General features: G+C 33.0%; 2 protein-coding genes across 2 annotated transcripts; both read left to right on the forward strand.

Annotated features, from left to right (window-relative positions):
- The first annotated feature begins 12,620 nt into the window (after positions 1–12,620).
- LOC123882117 (replication protein A 70 kDa DNA-binding subunit-like) lies at positions 12,621–15,695 on the forward strand. Its single transcript, XM_045930918.1, has 9 exons — positions 12,621–13,180; positions 13,303–13,570; positions 13,678–13,774; positions 13,881–14,002; positions 14,076–14,160; positions 14,243–14,530; positions 14,673–14,790; positions 14,867–15,058; positions 15,172–15,695. The coding sequence occupies exons 1-9, from the start codon at positions 13,022–13,024 to the stop codon at positions 15,415–15,417; spliced, it is 1,575 nt and encodes a 524-aa protein (XP_045786874.1). The 5' UTR covers positions 12,621–13,021; the 3' UTR covers positions 15,418–15,695.
- A 2,039-nt stretch (positions 15,696–17,734) lies between these two features.
- On the forward strand, positions 17,735–18,965 carry LOC123922258. Its single transcript, XM_045974992.1, has 5 exons — positions 17,735–17,922; positions 18,050–18,161; positions 18,236–18,430; positions 18,521–18,667; positions 18,795–18,965. Exons 1-5 carry the CDS (start codon positions 17,735–17,737, stop codon positions 18,963–18,965), a joined length of 813 nt encoding a protein of 270 aa, XP_045830948.1.
- Positions 18,966–20,098: the final 1,133 nt, after the last annotated feature.

The following is a 20,098-nucleotide window of genomic DNA, read 5'->3' on the forward strand; positions in this document are numbered from 1 at the left end:
TAAACATTGTTGATAACCACTGCTTATTCTCACTCAAAAAAGAAGGAAAAGAATCAACATCAAACTCAATTGCTTATGAGTTTATGCGGCCATCCTGCTCCTTTGGTGGGAGGTAGTGTAACAACCCGGCTCTACTTAACGATAATAGTGTTAATTAGAGACCCGTTTAGAAATAAGGACAAGAGCCAATGAGTAGTATGTGGATTATTTTATTAGAAAAGACATGCTTGTGAATTGGTGAAAAAGGGGTATAATTGTACATTGGCATTAAGAAGAAAGATATAGAAATAGCAAGAGTCATGAAACATTATTCGTTTTGCTTTCTCTCTCTCTGTACCCACAGAATACTCCCTCATTCTTCTCTTCTTGTTTGGCCATCACCCACAACAACTCAATATCCATTTTTGTACTCTCCATCCACCAAATCAAGCTTCTGCATGTCCTAAATTAATGCTTCAGACCATGAAACCACCAACATATATCTTGCTTCATTTCTCACCCCCTTTCCAATGACCCAACAATCATCTCAAGGAAGATTTTGTATAGGATCATGCCATATGTATATGTATTTATCGGTTATCATGGTTCTGATGTAAACTTATTAACGGTTACATCAAGACAGCTTATTTAGTTTAATTAAATCATGTATATTTGGTATTTCCTTCAGACTACTTGTGTAAAAGATTAGTTTTATTTCCGCAATTTTAATGTTTCCCGATTCAGTTATGTATGCTCGTATTGATATTCTAGATAAATCAATATGGGGTGTTATAGGTAGAATGTGCAGAGAGGGTGCTGAGGATTAGGAACATTTGATTTTTCCTCCGTTTTTGTTTGGATGTATTTAGGATATAGTGATACAATCAACAAGTGAACAGATTTTGTAGGGTTTCTGGTTTTTTGTCTGCACTTATATCTGTGTTGGAATACAGCCTTGATTATTATATTCTGATCCTTCTCGGAGTTGTGGCATATGCTTAGTTGTTTGTTTGAATGGTGCACCACTCTCCCATCGTGTTTTTACCCAGTTGTTTGTTTTTACAGACAAGCATTACTAACCAAATCTAATTTCAATTTTCACCCTATTTTTCGACGTTGACACAGATTGTCCACTTGTTGGTTCACACATCACGACCAAAATATTTTTCCTCTATGCTCTCTTCCTCTTTGTGATTTGCAAAGTCACACTCCCACTCTCTCTTTTCTCTCTCTCTCTCAACCCTCTTCTCTCCTGTATAGTTAACCAAACACATTCTTCATCATCTCATCTATTGGTAGTAACTGAGGTCATCTCATCTATTGGTAGTAACTGAGGTATGCGTTTGTTTTGTTGTTTTTTCCTTGCATAGATTTTTCTGTTCTGTCTCTTTATGGCTTTATGTAGTGATATTAATTCTGAATGATACCTGATATGAAAAGTGCTTTTAGGTGTGGTTTCATTTCAAATCATGTTTCACGTTTTAGCTATTGGACTCTTACGTTAGGTTGAATTTTCACTCAGAAAAATATATGGTAGCAAAAGAAATGCTTGATGGACATATTCCGAGGAATTGTAGCAAGAAATGTTTGATGAATATATTCAGGGGAATTGGAGACACTTTTCATAATGCATTTTTGTTTGAAAATTTAGTTTCAATTTGAGAATTTATAAATAATTTGTGCTATTACTATTATTTAGACTATTATTGTTCCCTTTATATTGCTATGAGACTTCATTCATGTATTATTTGAGACCCTCACATAATCTGAGAAATCTTTCATTCATGTTTTCTAATAAAGTGGCTAATTTCTACTCTAGTAGATCACAGCGTGTATTTTAGTCTGTGCAATGAAATTATTTTAATATAGTCCGGTGCCATTTTATAATCTGCTGTATATTTTTTCCTGTCTAAAGGTATACACTAATGGTGTTGAAATGGATTTCTGAATATAGGAGAGGAACATGCTTAGTCCTGAAGGAGAAATTAAAATAAGTTTTGGCTACAAATGCAATAGTGATAGAGGTATCCCTATCGAGATTGCCATCGGCTACAAAATTCCTCCCATAGTCCGTTGAGCAAGTAGTTTCTCTTGCTTGTCAGGTTCAGCCTTAAGTGCAAATGCTACACTAGCCAACACAAACACCTGCACTGGTAAGATAGGTGTTGAAATCCTTCCAAGTTGGGATTCTCCTAATTCATTTCGTAGAGTACTTTCTTCGCCAAGTTTTTCACGGTTCGACAGACTATCGTCTTCACTCCCAAATAGTCTCTCTTATCTAAGTTGCAGTCCATCCACTACCAGTGATAGCCTTGAATACGACTCATGCCAGTTGAAATGCGTGAGTGATTGTCCCAATACCGACGGTTTTCTTATTGCTAAAGAAGTTCAAGTAGCAGGAGGAGCTGCTGGTGAAGATAGAGTTCAAGGAGTTTGTTCTGAAGAAATGGTTGGCTCTTTTGTGCAATTTATGATGTATTTAATGGAAGAGATGCAGCTGATTTTCTGGGCGGTACCCTCTACAAGACGATCATATCTTACTTAGAGAAGTTAATTTGGGAATTGGAGCCAGGTTCCATCACAACTTCATTGTCACGAGGATCATTCTCTGTCAACAACATCACAGGAGTCTTTTTCGCACGGGGTACTTGATGGCCTCGACCGTGCTCTTAGTCAGGCTGAGAGTGATATGTTGTTCAAAAAAAAAAGAAAAAGACGACGGTGGACTAGTTAGGTTCAATTTTTAAACACCTAAATAAAAGTATTATTATTTTTTTCTTATTTCCAAGAGGTATATGATTGTGGTTAATTATTTCATTTTTTTTTATAATACAGTTGTTTCTGTTTTACCTGTACTCTGTACTCGAAGTAGCTTGCCAGTTGCATACGTCATAATTATCATCTATAATTAATTTTCTTACTTATTTTAAGTGTTTACTCTCGTTCTATCCATAAATTTCTCGTTCATGTGCAAGAATGTTACTTTTCTTTTATTGAGTGACCACTAATTTTATGTAACTATAGTGCTTCTATTTGAAAAACTTTACAATCTAATGAGCAGCATATCTATAATTGAATTTCATTACTACTTGGCACTTGCAATATCTATTAATTGATTTTGCTTATGGGGTCACTATTTTGCTTCTGCACTAGCCTTTGTCATTTCCCCCTCTGAAACTATTTTGCATCATGGGTGTAACCATTCAAACGTATTTCTACAAAAAAAAAAAAATATAGAATAGGCTAATATGAGTTTTTACGATGAATTAGATATGGCTAATCAATATTGAATCTAGATAGGGAAAGAAAAAACAATTTCAAACAAAAATAATGTTCAATGTTATTACTTGTGTTAGAACAATAATACAAAGACATTTGTGATTTAGAATCATGATACGATTTTTAATCCACATGTTTTGAATAAAAAGCCTAAACCCTCTTTACCTCAAGCATACACCAGGTAGAGGGTTGTCTTTTCCTATCAGTTATATTGTACAGATCCTTGGTTTTACTGATGTCGATTGGGCAAACTGTACCAATACCAGAAGATCAACTTCTGGCTACTGCTTCTTCATTTGTTCTTCACTCATCTCATGGAGAGCTAAGAAACAAAATACAGTTTCTAGGAGTTCCTTAGAAGCTGAATATCGATCTCTCTCCTTTGTTTCTTGTGAGTTGCAGTGGTTACTATACCTGTTGAAGGATTTATAAGTCACTTGTGTGAGACCTGCAGCCTTGTACCGTGACAATCAAAGTGCTATACACATTGGATCGAATCCTGTCTTTAACGAGCGCAGCAAGCATCTTAAAATTGATTGTCATTTCGTGCGTGACAAGGTTCAACAATGGATTAGGGATAACAAAAAATCGATACACTCTCATAAAAATAAAATCCATATGCACAATAGGGTATTTGTGGCCATGGATAAAATTCACCTTAAACACGAGATATATAATTTAACCAATACATGCAAAAAAATTAATAAACTGATATATTAAGTATCATAAACGGTAGCTACCCTGAACACGGTCGAGATGAGTGATCGCCCTAGGCCCTATATCTAAAGGGGTACCAAATATTGTTAGTAATACCTATAATATGTATAAACATTAGAAGAGGGACATAAAATTACTTAATTTCAATACTATTATATAAGAGGATATTTTTTTTTTGACCAATTATATAAGAGGATATTTATTTTTTATTTTGTAGTAGCAATATTATATTTCGTGAGTTTGCACAAATGTCTTTTCACTACAAGAAAACATAAGTTATTGGGGGCCAAAAACCCTCTATAAGTGACAAAAATCGCCAATAACTTACCATTTACTGGCGGCCAGCTGAAGGCCTCAAAATGCCAATAAATAGGACGTCGGTAAGTTTGTGGCGGCCAAAACCGTAAAAAAGTAGTGTGACAGGCGGCCTGGACCGCCACAAGCCAAGTGACAGCTGCATACTCTTACTGGCGGTTTCTAGCAGACACCTACTGCACTCTAACGTATTTGCACGAGGAGAATAAGAATGTGAAACTGAGATGTTGTTTGCCTATGCTCTATGTTTGGCTTACTCCTCTTTGTGATTCCATCATTTTTGATACCATACATGGCTATCCGATTGAATGATGTTGATGATGACAGTGTCCCAAACAAACAATCGAATCTGGGTTGAAAATAATAATAATTTTAACTTCTAGTGAAAGACAAAATCCCACTAAAAGTAATTTTTACTCCACTATCCAAATTTTGTTGCTAAATTTGTTTTGTAGGAGTGAAATAGCTGTTTTCGAGTACAACTAATGGATGCTATAAAAATTCATGATATTTAACATTTTCCCTCAATTGCTTCATTGCAATTTGAACATGAAATTTTTTCCACTATTAAGAAAACAATTCTTTTATATTATTGTGTGAAAACTGTTCATAGGGTTCAACTAAATAAAAATGTCTCATGGAGGCAAATCATAGCCAGAAATATGACGGGCGTAGGTTCAATATGCTATGCCCCTAGACATATCTTAATCTACGTATTTTGATGTCACTTCGATGATCATTCATTCCTTTTATATTCATTCCTTTCAGATACGTAATCTCGTTTATTTATAGTTTTGGACTTCCATGACCTCTATTATTAATAGGAACAAAGTTTTGCCATTTGGAATATTATGGGAGTGACACATAGTTGGAATAGGATTGATATAATTAATCTCCTAAATTGTGGTTAAGGATTAAATGCATATGTATAACGTTGTTGATTTTTGGTTAATGATACATGGAAGAGATTAGTTGAAGTGTCGTAACTCCATTCTTGCATGATTATTACATTTTTTGAAGTTGTTTGGTTTTGCTTGTTTGGGTTGGTTTTGTGTGTAAATTATCTTAATCAAGTTGATTTGGAAAACTGACCTATAAGACGTTGTATGATTATTTGATAATGATCTAATTAATTTCTAGTTTAACAATGTTATTACACATAAGATGTTATTTTTGGAACAATTTTACTAATGTTTGCAAACATCTTCACACATTAATTCTTCATAAAAAATTCAACTTTAATTACAAAAACATGTCAAAATGGTTGGGATTAAAGATAAACTAACCAAAATTAGATCAACACATATATGTACAAGTTCTTGGGGACTTATATACACAAATCTTGCAAAATAAGTCAATAAATACATAAATTATATATGTAAAATTACTACTTTTTGGAACTTATCAACTCTCCCCAACTTAGAACTTTGTTTGTCCTCGAACAAAAGTCCAAAATAAGCTCTCAAAACATGGTTCAAACATCATTAGTGCACAATTCATTCAAGCTTTGCAATCAATCAAAAACTTTAGATTTAAATCAATTCAAGTTTGCATGATTCAATGTGTTGCAAGTTCAAAATCAATCATTCATAATCATCAAAGAACAAACTCTCATTTTACTCCTTAAAAAAAAACAAACTCTCATTTTACGTCAAATAACAAACTCTGATTATATGATGGAAATTTGAGAAATTTGTTACATTGCTACCTTTTTTTGTTACATTGTTATATTTTTTGTGGTGAGAAAATTCGTTATAATATTAATTTGTTGTTAAGATCTTGCGTTCGTTTTTTTTTTTTTTAATTTTAAAAATGATTTAGTAGTTAAATTTTTTTTTTATGATAATTTAAAATGAGTTTAATTATTATGCACCGTCGACGTAATTTAATTTTCCAGATACATCATGTTTTTCCCTCTAAGAGGGATGTTTGGACTACGCCGACTCTTTGTTTGCGTGATTATATTATTCCACCTTGTTGGATCCAAAAACTTCATTTACTTAAAGAGGTCTGTCTAAGACCCCACAAAATGATAACCTGTCAACTTTTAACATACAGGCGGCACCACAAAATTATCTAAAAGCCAAAATTCTCAATTCAGCACCACATGTTGTTTCTCTATAAAGACAAATTTTTCATTCATTATAGCACATGTTCTTCATCACTGCCCCTAAAAATATTCTTCATTCTCTAGCAAGGCAAATTGTTTCACATGTTTTTTTCACAGACTCAATAACCTCAAATCTTCATTGCAACCACTCAATCCCAAATACTTTGAACGAAAAAGATGAAGTGAAACAGAGATCTAAAGAAAATAGAGTAAAAAATGAAAACAAGCTTGATAAATGGAGTGAGCTCAAATAGATCATAAAAAAGCTGTTCCAAAAGATGATTTATCATATAAATAGTACTCAGATCTAAAAAAAATAATATCTAAGAACACAAATCGTGGTTGAGCTTGTGGTAACTGCAAACTGCTCCATAAGATGATTTAACGGTGAAGAAGGTGAAAAGAGAGTGGGTAAGTAAGATGGAGTGGTGATGGTGGTGTGGATTTGTACGGGTTAGAGTGATGTGTATATGGTGGTGGACGGTGTGGATTTGGAAAGGGGAAGGTTTGAGAGGAGAGAAATGAGAGGTATAGGAAAATATCTCGATGTCTTTTATTGATCATGTGTCTGTATAATATACAAGAATTTCAAGATACATAATTGGAAGTTAATGACAGAACATAGATATATAATAGGAACATATCATGTATAGTTATAATTCATTAGTGAGAAAATATTTGCAATTGATTAGACATAATTAACTTCCAATTATGTATCTTGAAATTCTTGTATATTATACAGACACATGATCAATAAAAGACATCGAGATATTTTCCTATATGGTATCAGCTAGGGTTTCGATCCATACCTCATTCTAGCCGCCACTTGAATCCTTATTCTTCCGCCACCATGACTTCAAACACTGAATCCTCATCAACCACCACCAGCCATGAAACAACACCTACTCAACCCAAATTTCATACTGCCTTTGCAATCACCAACGTGAAAACCATTATTCCAATCACGTTGGACAACGATTCAAGTCTCTATCTCTCTTGGTCTGCGCTGTTTCAGGTTCAAGCACGTGTCCATAACGTACTTGATCATATCATCCCTCCCACTGATGCAGCAGAACAGCAAAAAGCTGTACAAACAAAGACCAATGATCCCAACCTCTGGAATCGTCTCGATGCGGTTGTTCTGCAGTGGATGTATGCCACCGTTACTCAGGATATTCTCAGCTCCATCCTTGTGATCAATGACACTGCTGAAAACTGTTGGAATCGAATTGCCGCTATGTTCAGAGATAACAAGCATTCGAGAGCAGTCCATCTCGAACATCAATTCGCCAACACAAATTTGGAAGACTTCCCATCTACCAAAGCTTACTGCAACCGCCTCAAATTACTCGCCGATCAACTTGCTAATGTCGATTCTCCCGTCAACAACACTCGTCTTGTGTTGAAGATGATTTCTGGACTGACAGATCCATATGCAGGATTTGTCACGTACATTCAGCAACACGATCCCTTGCCGCAATTTGAAACGGTGAAATCTCGCTTAGAATTGGAAGAATCGACCATGGTTCAACGAACTGCACGCGAATCCAGCACAATCTCTTCACCGGCGGCTATGCTCGTGAAAACCCCAAACTCCGACGAGTCCTCCGCCTCTCCCAATAACAATTCCGCTCGCAATTTCACCAACACCAATGGAAATCGCGACAGCAGTAACAATAGAGGAAGAAACGGAAATCGCGGGAAAGGTCGGAGCTCTAACCGAAGCGGTGGTGGTGGACGCAGTGGTGGACGCGGTGGTGCACGTGGTGCTCCAAACTCCCAGTGGCAGCAACCTCCTCCTTGGCTGCAATGGCAACAGAATGCGTATCAGAATCCGTATTGGGCTCCTCCTCCATGTCCTTATCCCTCTTATTGGACAAAGCCCAATACTAATCAAAAATCTCAACAAAATGGCATTCTTGGACCTAAGCCACCTGCTGCCTTTACTGCAACTGGGCCAAGCCCAACAGATATTGAAGCTGCTCTTCACACTCTGCATCTTGCTCAGTCTGACCCATCTTGGTACATGGACACCGGAGCAACATCTCACATGACATCTACACAAGGTAATCTCTCATCTTATTTTAATTTGAGCAAAAATAATAGTATTATCGTAGGAAATGGTCATTCAGTTCCGATTCATGGTTTTGGAAATGCTAGCTTACCTTCAACTCACCATCCACTAGTTTTATCAAATGTCCTTCATGCACCGAAATTAATTAAAAATTTAATTTCTGTTCGCAAATTTACAACCGATAACCATGTTTCTGTCGAATTTGATCCGTTTGGTTTTTCTGTGAAGGATTTTCAGACGGGGACGGTTCTAATGAGATGTGAGAGTCAAGGCCAGCTATATCCCATCACCAACACAACCAAAAATAAAAACAAATTTCCTTCCGAGTTTGCAGCTTTATCTACTTCTATTTGGCATGACCGTCTAGGCCACCCAGGAGCATCTATTTTAGATTCTCTTAGGAAAAATAAACTGATTGATTGTATTTCAAGTTCAAAATTAAATTCAACATTTTGTCATTCTTGTCCTCTTGGTAAACATGTTAAAATGCCATTTATTGATTCACATAATTCTACTTTTATGCCATTTGATATATTACATAGTGATGTATGGACATCTCCCGTATTGAGTACTTCCGGTCATAAATATTATGTGCTATACTTGGATGACTATTCGAATTTTTTGTGGACTTTCCCAATTTCACACAAATCTCAAGTCTTTTCAACTTTTGAAAATTTAAGAGCGTATATTAAAACTCAATTTCATCGGGAAATTAAAAATCTTCAGTGTGATAATGGTAAAGAATATGTCAACCATAATTTTCAACAACTTTGTCAAGCAAACGGAATTTCATTTCGTTTCTCGTGTCCTCATACTTCATCACAAAATGGAAAAGCTGAACGAAAAATCCGCTCTATTAATAATATGATTCGGACTTTACTAATTCATGCTTCTTTACCGCCGCATTTTTGGCATCATGCTTTACAAATGGCTACTTACTTATTGAACATTTTACCAAACAAAAAGTTGAATTATCAATCACCTCTCAAAATTCTTTTTCAAAAGGATCCTTCCTATTCTCACCTAAAAATTTTTGGTTGCCTATGTTATCCCCTTTTTCCATCAACTACTATAAACAAACTCCAATCTCGCTCCACCCCATGTGTATTTTTAGGATATCCTTCCAATCATCGTGGGTACAAATGTTATGATCTTTCACAAAATAAAATCATCATTTGTCGCCATGTCATATTTGATGAATCAACATTTCCTTTTTCTAAGCTGCAAACTCTTAACAACCAACATTATCAATTTCTTGATAATGAATTATCTCCCTACTTGATAAACCACCTTATCAACCAACCCGGCTCAAATTCACAAACAAATGCTCAAGTCGGCCCAGTCCAAACTTCCTCATCTCCTAGGCCACAAACCCAACCTAACCCAACACACCCCACCCAAATCCCAAACTCGGCCGAAAATACATCGCAACCGGTCCAAACACTGCCCGGTTCTGTTTTGTTGTTGAGAAGAGAGAGATGAGATTATGTTTTTGGTCTTACAAGTTACAAGTCACAACTCACATACTATGCATCTATCACAGCTCACAAGAAAAAATAATAACATTTAATTATTTTTTTAATCCTTGTTGCTTTAGACGGTTTGGGCCGTCAATACGTGACATGCGCATAACTTTTAGGCGATCTAGGCCGCCAATAAATTTAAGACGGTTTAGACCGTCATTAAATTACAAGTTAGTTTTAAAAATATTATTTTTTTTTTATTGTTTTGAGGGTTTTTCTCATTTATTGGTGGCTTAGGCCGCCAAGAACTTACTGAGAGCTTTCTTCAAAAAAAAAAAAAAAACTTACTGAGAGCTAAAACCGCCAATAAATTTTGTTGGTAAATAAGGTTTTTCTTGTAGTGTTTACGAATGTGTGCAAAAAGATGAAAAGAGAAAATACAAAAAAAATAATATGAAGAGAAAGAAGAGATCCAAAAAATATCTATACAAGTAGCATTATGTGTGAAAAATTAATGAGAATGAGTTCTAATATATTGGTTATGAATGTAGTAGTTGGTTAAGAGTGTCTTTTTTGTGATTGATATGCATGACTTCACAACAGTAATATAATTTATTGATGGTGTTGTAATTAGTTGGTGGTGTCTTTGTGATTGATTTGTATGACTCAAAGAGTCATATTTAACACATGAGATGAGAATGAGAGGTTCTTCTTGGTGATTGATTTTTATAGCTCTAAGAGTCAAATTGTGTATTATATATATAGTTTTAACGACCAAATTACTAGTTGTTAAATTAATATTTTTTCTCATTTCCTTGGATTTGAACCCTAAACCTACCACATCTTTAATCCTTATGCTCTGTTTGGATTGATGGAGTAGAATGAAATGGAGTTGGATGAAATAAAATGGAATGAAGTGGAATGGGTGAAATAAAATAAATATTTTATCCATTTATTTGGATATTCTTAATATGATGAAACAAATTAAATCTTTTTTAACTTAGGGGTCAAAAGTGCAATTTAGCCTTTAAAATATTATTAAAACAAAAACTCATTGTAATACTAAAAGGCATTCAACTACTAAAACAAAAACTCATTGTAATACTAAAAGGCACACCACAACAAAGAAGGAAAAATGGAAAACCAAAAAAATAACAGAGAATTTCTTTTTAGTCAAAGAATTAAACCAGTTTTTTGTTTTTGTTTTGAAAATCATCATTATTATAATTAAATAAGCAAATTTGGTGAAATATTATTAAACTTGCGATATTGAGTTTGTAAAGTTTACTGTTATAAAGTTTATATAATCTTTGGACCTGGATTCCCTGCAATAAGGGAAATCATGCAGTCATGCAGTCATCTCATTTTAATGGTCCAGATTCAAAACTCGTCAAATAAATAAAAGCCATAAATAAAATCAGTGGTTGAGATTTATCTGCAGTCACTATAGTGACTGCAGCGAATCCAAATCCATAATCTTTCCTTTTTCCATGGTGAGTTAGTGTTATGTTCTAATTGGTCTACGAATTTGATTTCTTTTTTTTTTTGTTGTTATTGATAACCGTCTAAGAATTTAACGTGATTGTATGTAGTGTGCAAAAAGAAAGCAAATTGAACTAGTTATAGTTATAAGCAACAAAAATAAAATAGTAGACAAAAGATTCAAGTCATGCAAGTCCTCTAACAACAATGCTCAGGTTGATGAGTTCAACAAGACTTTTATTGTCCTCATTCCTAAAGGTAAAACCCAAAGACCCCTAAGGACTATAGGCCAATTAGTTGTAATGTGATCCTAAACAAAGTGCCTTCATCTAAGGGAGACTAATCACCGAAAATGGTCTCATTGGCATGTTATGTTTCCATTGGATGAAAAAGAAGGTTCTGAGTTACGTACCCCCCCTAGATTGGTGGCATTAATCATATGAGATGTGTTTCAACTGTTTCATACCAAGTCATCATCAATGGGCAACCGAGCCCATACTTCACTCCTCATCTTAAATCCAAGAAAGATCCTAAACGATCAATCACTACCATAAATACACTTATATGCAATAGAAATATAAGGATTCAGATAAGATTTAATTTGTATAGATCAATGTAAAGTATACACTAATTAGAATGTGACTATTTTTTTTTTTTTTTTTACATATGCATTAAATCAGATAATTCAATAATATAAAGTAGTATACACTAAGAATGCTACCCCTTAACCATTTATCTTTGTTGGTTTCTTGTACGCAGAGTAGTTATGATAACAATTTTTAAGGATATGATGGGCCAAGGGGGCAATAATCCTAAGACTAGAAACTTGATTGAGTTTTTGAAACATTATATATGATAGTTTAAGAAGGGTTTGGATTCTATCCATATGCATATATCATATACTCCATCCGTCCTAAAACTAGTCTTTATGGAATTTTACACGGAGATTAAGAAATGATAAGTAAAGTCATTTTTACCTTTGCTTTATTAAGAAAGAGAAAATATATTTAATTAATCCTTTAACTTTTATAAGGGTACAAATGGTAAAATATTATTAAATGTGGATTGGTTTCTTAAAAGGACTAAAGTTTTGAAACAAAATTAAAGAGTTAAAAAGACTAAAGATTTGAGATGGATGAAGTTTGTCTTTTGTAGATTCAACTCTTTTGGACATCCAAAGATTTTAGAAATAAATCTATAATCTTGACAATAAGTGTCTAAAATTTTCCACTGTAGATTCACCAAAATTGGTGGGTCGCGTTTTTCCATCCCTTTGGCCGTTTTTCCCATTTGCCTAGGTGGACGAAAAATTCTCTCATGCTGTCAGGTTCTATTCAGGTTAGGGTTTATTTGGGAAAGGGTTTTTGTTTTTCTGTCGTATTTGCGTTTAGTGTGGGCGCCAATCTTAGTTATTCTCCTTTAGGGTTTCATCTTTTCAATTCAATTATTGATGAGTTCAATTATTTTCCCCCTTTATCCGTAAAATTCCTGGGTTTTTGAATTTCAAATCTAATCATTGTTTGGGTATAAATATGTGTTGTGTGTACACCTCTAATCATCAAAATCTCTATCTCACCTGAAATACAACCCGATTTAATCATTATGGCCAAAGTTTGTAAGAAGTTTGACAGTGTTTCTGAGATTTTACCAAACAAGGATTGTGTTCGAATCAAGGTGCGTGTTCTTCGTATCTGGAAGACGTCTTCGTTCCTTAATCCTTCTGAAGTCAATTCAATTGAGATGGTTTTGGTTGATGAAAAGGTTAGTGCTAGTGCTAGCGATTCTATTTTTGTGTTGATGATAATTTACTCTGTTAAGAATTGAATTGGGATTTTGTATTGTTGTGATTTATTAAATTAATTTATGTTAATTTTTTACAATAGGGTGGAAAGATTCATGCCTCTATTAGGAAGCAGTTTTTATATATGTTTGAGTCTAAAATTGAAGAAGGACAAGTGTATCAGATGTCCTATTTTTCTGTTGTTCCTCAGACTGGTTTCTACAGAACTACTCTACATCCATACAAGCTATTATTCCAAATTAAGACAAAGGTTGTTGCTGTTAAGAGCTCTGATATATCTCATCATGGTCTCACATTGACAAGTTTTGCTGAAGTTTGTAGTCATGTCCATGATTATGAATTTTTAGTTGGTATGTGTTACATTATGTTTTTTTAAAAGTTTTGTTCATTGTTTATGTTGGTTCATTGTTAATCTGCTTGTCGTTTTGATGTAAGAAACAAATTTTATTTTTACCAGATGTTATGGGTTTGTTATCTGGAATTTCTGCTGAGAGGGAATATGTTAGGGATGGAAATGTTACAAAGATGGTTGTGTTGGAGTTGACTGATACTAGGTATTGTTTAATTTGTCTATTGATACTCTTTCATTGGTTTGTTTATTTCTTTTTGTATTTGTTGTTTGAGTTTAAGCTGTATTGTTTATTGTTTTGTTTTTTATAGTGGGAAATGTGAATGTGCTTTGTTTGGGGATTATGTTGATGAGTTAAACAAGAAACTGGGCAAGACATCTGGTGGTCTCCCTGTGGTCGTAATTCAGTTTGCAAAGGTTAAGATATTTAGAGGTAATGTTCAAATTTGGAATTTGTTAATTATATTTGTGAATATAGTTTGAAGTTATTTTGATTTTTTTTGTAGACCAAGCATCCATTCAAAATGTCATCAACACTACAAAGATTTTTGTGAATCCTGATATCCCTGAAGCTGATGCATTTAAGGATAGGTTTGCTTAGTTTATTGTGATTTATTTTGCATATTGTTTGTTTGTATTATATGTCAATGGTGAAACTTTTTTTCTTATCCAGCATTGGTGTGCATGGTATTATGTTGGATGCCACTGTTTCTGTGATTGGGCCTCGTGCCAAACCTGCTATGGATGAAGAATTTCTGAGGATGTATCCAAAAAAAACTGTATCTGAACTAAGTGAAATGGAAGAGGAAGGGGTTTTTGCTGTTTTTGGGGTGGTTAGTTCTATTGTTCGTGGGGAGGATTGGTGGTATCCTGCATGCAAGTGTCATAAGTCTGTTATTGCTGATTCTGGGGCTTACTTTTGCAATGGATGCAACAAGCATGTTTTTCAAGTTGTTCCAAGGTAAAATAAATGAAATGTATGGTGTGTAATTTAGTAATGTTTTGCAGTTTTTTGGTTGGATTTCGTTTTATTTCATGTGTTTTACCTTGTCTTTGGTTATGTGGTGATCATTTATTGACCAATATTAAGTTTTGAAATTTAGGTTTAGGGTGAAGATTGCTGTGTCTGATGGTGCTTCTACTTGTGTGTTTGTTCTATTTGATACTGATATGAGTTACATTTTAGAGAAATCTTGTGCTCATTTTGTCGGAAGATCCAAGGTTTGTTTCTTGGTTTTTAGTTATTCTAATTGGAATGAATCTCTACTTGGTTATTTTGATTATATTAATTCCATAGGCTGCTCCTGATGATGGTTCATACCCTGCTGAGTTTGAGCTTCTCGTCGGTAAGAAGATGTTGTTCATAATTGATAAGGGAATGAAGGTTACTAGGATTGATGATGGAACTTTTAGAGTGAAGCGTGTGTGTATGGATGCTAAGATTATTGGGAGTTTTGCTGCTGAGGGACCATATGTCACTCCTGTTAGGGTAATCTAAGTTTGTTCCATGTCTGTTAGTGTTATAATCAAAATTATAGGTATTTCTGATGCAATTTTTCATTGTAGTTTAGTTGTTAAAAGATGTTATTTGTTTTTTTGCAGAATGTTTCTCCAGTCATTAATCTTGATTCTGATGCTGCATCTCCTGATGTTGATTTTGTTGAAGAAACCCAGCCACTTGCACTCTTGAAAAACACTGCTGTGACACCTCCTGGTCTAGGTTATAGTCCAGTGAAAAATGACATTGTGGTGAACACTGTGAAAAGGAGCCTCTCCAGTTCTTTTGATAGTGTTCAACCAGATGAAAAGAAGAAGCGTCTAAGGAAGATCAAGATCGAGAATGAATGAATGTTGATCTTATTTCATCTGTTGTTGCTCCATCATTGACATTGTAATCCATGTGTTTTGTGTTCATCCCATTATATTGTTAGTCTTTTGTTGTGTTCTTTCCAAGGGCTTTTGATAAGTGTTAGATCTTATTTGCCCAATGTAGTTTCTATGTTATTTTGGTGCTATAGTAGCCTCTTGTATTTTAATGAAGAAGTGGGATTGCTGTATGTTGGAATGTTGGAATCTATGTACATTAAATGGTGGAAGTTTTATATGTGAATGTGAATTGCTGTTCATTTCTCACGTGTTGTTCCCTTTGCTGCTCCTGTTTCAATTGATTTTTATTTTTTAAATTATTAATAATGGATACTGTTGCTTTATTGTTGGGGGATGTTGGGTTGGGTTGAATAGTTTAAGTTGTTTATTGCATGTGATGTCTTTTTCTGGAAGTATACAAAGCTTGAAATTTTTTGTCCTTTAATTCCATATTATTCTCCTGCAAAAAATTGCTTTCAATGGTGATTGGTGTGGACCATTTTGCCTTATTGGTGAGTTGAATTATATCCATAAAAGTTGTGAACTGGATTTTAGTGTGAAAAAAAAAATAGGTGGGTTGACTTTCAATTGTAAAATGTCACTATCACAAGCATTTTATAAGATACCTTTACAACATCTTTATTTAAAAAGGCCACTTCTATTTTTTTTGCCTACTTATGTTTTCCTAAGTTTAATATATAATAATTGAACCTCACTTTTTTGGTATATTATTAATTAATTTCTTAATATAAATTTTAACATATTATTAATTTATTTCAATCATTATTAAGGATATATAGTGATAACAATGGGTAGAATATGGGTTGGCTACTATCCTACCCATCTCATACCCGCATTTTTTTTAAAATACCCGTACCCATCCCCATACCTATGTGGTTAACGTTATTTGTTGTCGTCCCTATACTATATGGGTACCTATGTACCTATACCCGTACCCGTTACTCGTCTTTTTTATAAAATAAATTGATCGATTATAGAAAATCATATCATTTTAATATAATTATTTTTTATAAAGATTTTAATGTTTACTCGGAAAAATTATAAACAAAAAATTTACCAATTTCATCTTAAAGTTTATTTCCTTGTCACATTATGTTTGTATTATATTAGGCTTAAATGCAGTTTTGACCCCTCAAGATTCACAATTGCTTGATTTTAGCCCCCCACATTTCAATTGCTTAATTTTAACCCTCTAAGTTTCACAATTGCTTGATTTTAGCCCTGTAAGTTTCAATTGCTCGATTTTGGCCCTCCAAGTTTACCCCATTTTACATTTGTTAGCTCCCCGTTAACTTTTTTTACTATAAATTTCTTATGTGACATTTTAAAAAAGTTAAAAATATGTTTTAATTAAAAAATAATAATATTTGCTTTTATAAAAATGTATTAAAAATTGTTTTTTTAATAAATAGTTTAATAATTATTTTTATTTAAAAAAAGTTTACAAAGTTTTTAAAAAATAATTCATAAAATGTTTTTTTTTTACTTTTTTATATAACAAAATTATTTTACAAACTACATATAATAAAATAAAAATGTCCAATAATTTAATTTTTGTTGTATTTTTTATATTAATATACATATCTTATTATATAAAAACATATGTAACATAAATAAATATATTATGTGTGTATACGGTGGGGTTGTTATAAGGTACCCCTACCTACACCATACCCGTTTATTTTATTGGGTAATTACTTATACTCGTGTCTGTACCAAAAATGTGGATTTTTACCCTACCCTTTCTGGTGCCAATTTATTACGCTAATTTAGGTAATTCAATTTTTTTTTAATAAAAATACAAAGATGTGTTATTCTTTTTTCTTTATAATTTATTCACATTCTATAATTTTGAATTTCTTTGTCAATAAATTATTGGTATATTTTATAATCAATGTTTGATTAAGGTTAATAATTATTTTTATTTATTTGTTTAATTTTAATGTAATGTAGATTGTTATGTTTTTTATTTATTATGGAAAATACTCTGTTTGAGTAACTTATCATTTTTTTCTCAGAACTAATTTATCTCATGCTTAATTATTGATGTGGATTTGTTGCTTATTCTATTTTGTTAATTATAGATTGTTAGAGTTGAATGAAATTTTCTTCTGTTTGTCTTTTTTCGTGTTCCCTCCTCTCTAAAATTTCCCTCCTATTCAACATTTCGAAATAGTTTAATATCATCTCTCAACTTCTATTTATAGGATTTTGCTCTCTTCTATTCGGTACCTAATGTTTTGAACTTAATTTAGAGAATAAAATTATTAATTTCAATATGAATAGAACTGAAAGTAATCCATCAGATAAGTTGAAAAATTTCATTGGTGATTTGAAAATTAAGAATTTGCAAGATTTATTAATTTGTAAAGAAAATGGTACTTTTGTTGTTGTTGCTTGGTTTGAGTCCGTTGTTGAAGGAATTGATGTCTGGTATCCTGATAGTTCAGTGAAAGATAAACCAAGGTGTTAATGCTATTTTGTTAGAACTTGTGGTGTATCATAAATTTTTGCAGGTTACAATAAAACAGAATATTTTTGTGGTTTCATTTTATGTATAACAAAGTGTTTTTTTTTTTATATTTGACTATAGGTTCAGAATGAAGGTGATGGTTAAGGATGGTGAGAAATTTGCTGTGTTCTGTTTGTTCGATGAAGAGGTTGAGTATTTGGCAATTGAGACCTGTCCATTGTTGGCTGCAATGGTATTTTCTTTTAGCTCATGGATTATTTGTTTTCTTACTACCTGTTTCTTACAATTTTCTTCGGAGTTTTGCAGGGAGAGTCCTGTTCACTCTTCCCATTTGAGATGGATTGTATGTATGGAGATGGTGTTTTGTATAAGGTTGAGAAATTTGAGTCGGAGAAGGATCTTGGGTTGCCTCAATTTAAAGTAATTTCTATTTGCAACGAAGTAGTGGTTGTCAATGAGTTCATTGATCAATATATCACTTCTGTCCTGGATATTTCCCCTGTATGATTTTACTCTGCTCCTATCATTTTAGTAATTTTTTACAGTGAAAAATTGGAAACTCTTATTCATCTTAGGTGTTTCTTTGTGCAGAAATTGAGCTCTGCTTCAACTTTTTCTGATGATTCTTCTGAAGTATCAAATTATTTGGATTTTTCTGTTCAATTCCACGGCCATGGTTGTGTTCCTGATGTTTCCACTGCTGTTGATAATCATGTTGATTCAAGCCATTCCAAATTGGTTAGTTTGTTTTCATTAAACTGCAATTTTAATGGTTTTACTCTGTTCTTATGTTTGATTTATGTATTTTCCATTTAAAAGATGTTAATTGGAAATTTATTTACATTTTATTTGTGTATTTTTTCAGAAATTGTGTTTGAGTGGTAATGGCCTTGGTGTTGATCACACTGAAAATCTTAGTGGTGCCATGTTCCTTGGATCTAGACTTGGAAAGCGCAAGACTCATGTAGCTTTTGCTAATGCTGGGAAAGAAAATGTAGAGAAGCATTCCAAGAATGATAATGTGAAAGTTGTATGATATAGGGAAATAATGGAGACAACTTATAAGTTGGTACTGAAATATCTAAGCTATCCATGTTAAGTATCTTAATCTTAATAATTGGGGTAAAGTTTGTGTGTAATAATTAAATGATGTGTGGTCCTTAGACAATCTATAATTTATATTTCAAATGCTATTCTACTTTATTCGGTCAAATTTATAATAAATTTGATTTTTTTCTTCTATTTATAAATAGATGTAACTTTTATATAATCGATTATTTCTCTTTTATTCGTAGTTATAAATATCATTTGGGACGTAAAATTTGTTCCTGAGTATAAATATAATCTAAATTCGCGTTTTTTTACATAAGTTAATCGTACCTAAAAAGTCTAAAGAGTTAACTTTTGTTTATGAGTAAAGTCCGAAGGTGTATTAATTTTGTTCTTTATTAGTAAAAAATTAAACTCAATTGGGTTCATCAGTGGTATTTCCTTCGAATCTAGGGGTGTACTTCTTAATAAATTTTTTTTATTGAAATTATATATTTTTAAATTTGTGTTTTGTATTCATTGAGCAAATTCTTTTTTGGTACCCACAAGATATAATTTTTATTTATAATTGTAGCACAAATATTATTATCTATCGTTTCTAATATTCCCTTCGGTCCTAAATATAAATAAATTTCACTTTTTTTGTTTTATTGAAAATCTAATTTATTTAGTCTCTAATATTGTTTAGATACATCACATACTCATCGTGGTTAAAAAATAATTTTATTATATTAAAGATTTTAAAGCCTTACGAAGGATTGACACTCCTCAAATTAATTGTGTCAGTTTAGCACACGTGTCGGAGACCCTATCCGACGCCGATATTTATAATTAAACTAAATTAAGTAATTTTTCAAAATAATTATCGGTATCGACATGTTAGTGTCCGTGTCGTGTCTCGTGTCCTCGGTTTGTGTTCCTACTTAAAAGAGAAACTCTAATAATTAGGAGATGTATTATTACTCTGTTGATTTTTTACTGAGTAAGATATCTCACAATGTCTTAGGCGTGTATTTTATATATTAACTCCCTCTGCTATTTGATTTTGGAGATACCATATCACAGAGTTACTTTTGCAACTGATGTACGCTTGCTACAGTCCTGTCCTGTCTGAAAAAG

This window comes from Trifolium pratense, linkage group LG4, assembly GCF_020283565.1.
Source record: "Trifolium pratense cultivar HEN17-A07 linkage group LG4, ARS_RC_1.1, whole genome shotgun sequence".
Classification (NCBI taxonomy): Eukaryota; Viridiplantae; Streptophyta; class Magnoliopsida; order Fabales; family Fabaceae; genus Trifolium; species Trifolium pratense.

Bases quoted from the DNA above. Each gene is read 5' to 3' on its own strand.
- LOC123922258 (XM_045974992.1), top strand. From the start codon at position 17,735: ATGAATAGAACTGAAAGTAATCCATCAGATAAGTTGAAAAATTTCATT. The intron at 18,431-18,520 runs GTATGATTTTAC...TTCTTTGTGCAG, and splicing joins CTGTCCTGGATATTTCCCCT to AAATTGAGCTCTGCTTCAAC. The intron at 18,668-18,794 runs GTTAGTTTGTTT...GTATTTTTTCAG, and splicing joins ATTCAAGCCATTCCAAATTG to AAATTGTGTTTGAGTGGTAA.
- LOC123882117 (XM_045930918.1), top strand. From the start codon at position 13,022: ATGGCCAAAGTTTGTAAGAAGTTTGACAGTGTTTCTGAGATTTTACCA. The intron at 14,003-14,075 runs GTAATGTTCAAA...TTTTTTTTGTAG, and splicing joins AAAGGTTAAGATATTTAGAG to ACCAAGCATCCATTCAAAAT. The intron at 14,531-14,672 runs GTAAAATAAATG...TTTGAAATTTAG, and splicing joins GTTTTTCAAGTTGTTCCAAG to GTTTAGGGTGAAGATTGCTG.